We start from the raw sequence: 2732 nt of genomic DNA, 5'->3' as shown, positions 1-2732 counted from the left end.
GCCCCGTCCACTGACCCCATTTCCCCAGAACCCCCTACGCCACTCCTATAACCTGCCCCGTCCACTGACCCCATTTCCCCAGAACCCCCGATGCCACTCCTATAATCTGCCCCGTCCGCTGACCCCATCCCTCTGAGGCCCCCTGAACCATCTCTACAGCCAGCCTTACTCCCTGGCTCCACTCCCCCAGGCCCAAGATCCCTCGACCCTCCTCCATAAGCTGTTCTGCCCCCAGTTCCCTGAGGCCCTGGCATTTGTGACCCATCCTCATGACCCAGCACATTGCCAGACCCATAAGCCCACTGGCTCCCAGAACCAGCCCCAGCATGAGGAGCTAGTGCCTCAGGGTGCCTGGCATTGTCCCAATGCCCAGTTCCAGCTGCGGATGCCCTGGCACCAAGGTACCTGGTCCCGTCCCCATCCCCCGCTATGCCTTCTGCCCTCAGAGACCCAGGCTCCATGGTTCCTGGATGCCCAGATCCATCTTCACAGCCTCTTTCTCCAAAGGCCCCCAGCGCCCCTGAAGCGCGGAAGCCCCCGTCATCTCCAGTCTGACCCCGAGGCTTGATTCTTCCAGAGCCCCCTGCTCCTGCTTCCACGCGTTCCTCCCCAGCAGTTTCCACTGTTCTAGACGACTTGAGGCCACCTCTACCCACAAACCCCACTGTCCCAGGACCTCCTAGGTCATCATCAGAAGGATGTCCTCTCCCAGGGCCCATTTCCCCCTGGCCTCTGGATAATTCCCAATTCCCAGCTTCACCCACGGGCCATCCATCAGGGCCACCTGAGCCATTCTGGAGACTGGTCGCTCCAGGCCCCCTTCCTGCGGGCTCACAACCATCTTTGTTTCCAGACTGCATTCCCCCAGGCACCCCTGAGCCATGCCTGTAAGTACCCCCTTTCTCAGACTCTGTTTCCACAGGTGCCCTAGAGGTGACTCTACCAGCACAGTGACCAGAGCCCGTTTCTCCTGGCACCCCTGAGCCATCGCTATAACCAGCCCCTTTTTCAGGACCTTTTTCCCGGGAATAATTTAAGCCATCTCCATACCTAGGCTTCATCCTCCCCAGACCTCCTAAGCCATCCTTATGGCCCATGTCTCTTCTGGGTCCTTTTTCTCCAGAGTTCCCCAACCCATTCCAGAAATCTGGTTCAGACTCTGTTGCCCCAGGACCTCTTAATCCTTCTGTGTCTCCTCGTGTCCTCCCAGAGCCCTGAGCATCCAGCCCTGGAGACCCAATTAGCCTGTGGCTTCTGGCATCCACTCCCTGACCAGATTCTGTCGGCCCAGCCACCTGGGCACCAACCACACCCCCTTTCCCTCCACTGGACCCCAGCACTTCAGGCCCATGGTGGGCCCCTGTTTTTCTGAGGCTGGACCATGTGTCACCCCTAGGACCTGTGCTCTCAGACTGTGTTCTGCTGGGCCCCCCTGCTCCCCTCTGACTCTCTGTCCAGTCCTGGGAAGACTGGTGGCTTCTGGAACCATCCCTTGCCCTGCCCAAGGCCCCAGCTGTCTCCTGGCCATCCCTTCCCCTGAGCTCCTGTAAGCTGCCTTCCCAGTCCCTGGGACCTCCTGGGCCTCCAGGGCCTGTTTTATAGCCTCTTCCCACAACAACAGACCCCCCCGGCCCTTGGGCATCCGCCTCCTGCAGCGAGCCCTCAGCTTTGGCCCCAGAACTTCCACTGCCCTGGAGAAATTTTCTGGATATTGGTGATTCCTGGAAGTCCTTTCCTCCAGATGTCTGTCCTCCATACTCCCCCGGCCCCCTGTAGCCCCTGGCTTCCCCGTGATCAGTATCTCTACCTCCCTGAGAGCCCCAGGATTCAGGGCCCACACCTGCCTTGGAGCTAGAACCTCTTCCTCCAGGAAAGTCCAGGGTGCCAGGACCTCCTACCCCACCGCTATCTCCAGCTCCCCCCAGGCCAGGCCCGCTACCCCACACTGCCCTTGCTGCTCTTCTCTCCCTTTCCCTACTCAGACTGTCCCCTCCTTCCACCTCATCCAAATTATCACCCTGAGGAACGTTCTCCTTCCCTTCCCCTTTCAGCCAAGACCCACGACTGGACTGGGGTCCCCGCAGGGCCCTCTTTCCTATCCCAGGCCCCAGCTGAGCACCCCAGAGCTGTTCCTGGCCATGCCTATCCAGTTGACGTCTGTGGTCTTCACTGTGCTCCTTTCCTTCCCTGCTGCTCCCTGGTCCTCCAACCTGAGGCCCACTGGACCCAGCCTCCCAGCCTCCTGCCGTCCCCCAGCATCTACCACCATCGCTGTCCCTGCCGTGATCTTGCTGTTGTCTCTCTGTGAGGACCAGCCCTGGTTCTGGGCCCTTTCCTTGTAGATGGGACTTCTCTGGAAGGCTTGCACCCCAGCCTCCCCCTCTGTGGGGCTGATTTTCCCCAGGAGTGACTCTGCCTCCCTCTGCTTCTAGAAAGGCCGTTCTCTCCTGCTCAGGGCCCCAGGCTGGGTCAGCTGCTTCTTCATCTCCTATGGAGGAGTAGCCATGCCTGCCAAGGCCACCCCCGTCTGGGCCAGCTGTGAGCTGGAGCCCAGAAGCCAGCCCAGCCACCTCGAGGGAGTCTCTCATGGAGCCCTGCTCTCTGGGTTTCCCTCCCTCACTACTGATGGTCCCAGAGTCTTCTGCTTCTGAGGCTCCATGCGCCCGTGGCTGGTGGTCCAAACTTGCAGTCTGAAGGCCTTTATCCTTCCCAGCTTCAGTGAGGTATTATTT

At 60.1% G+C, this 2732-nt stretch overlaps 1 protein-coding gene across 1 annotated transcript in view; it reads right to left on the bottom strand.

Annotated features, from left to right (window-relative positions):
• Nucleotides 1-303: 303 nt before the first annotated feature.
• Nucleotides 304-2732, bottom strand: part of IGFN1 (immunoglobulin-like and fibronectin type III domain containing 1) — a gene marked incomplete at its 3' end in the record, with an annotated part of 16686 nt that continues 14257 nt past the window's right edge. The window contains 1 exon segment of the mRNA XM_008581056.1: nt 304-2713. Coding sequence (XP_008579278.1) covers nt 304-2713 — 2410 coding nt within the window.

Source organism: Galeopterus variegatus, unplaced genomic scaffold (assembly GCF_000696425.1).
Source record: "Galeopterus variegatus unplaced genomic scaffold, G_variegatus-3.0.2 Scaffold2242, whole genome shotgun sequence".
NCBI classification, from domain to species: domain Eukaryota; kingdom Metazoa; phylum Chordata; class Mammalia; order Dermoptera; family Cynocephalidae; genus Galeopterus; species Galeopterus variegatus.
Note: the sequence above shows the minus strand (reverse complement) of the source record. Positions and strands in the feature narration are given on the sequence as shown.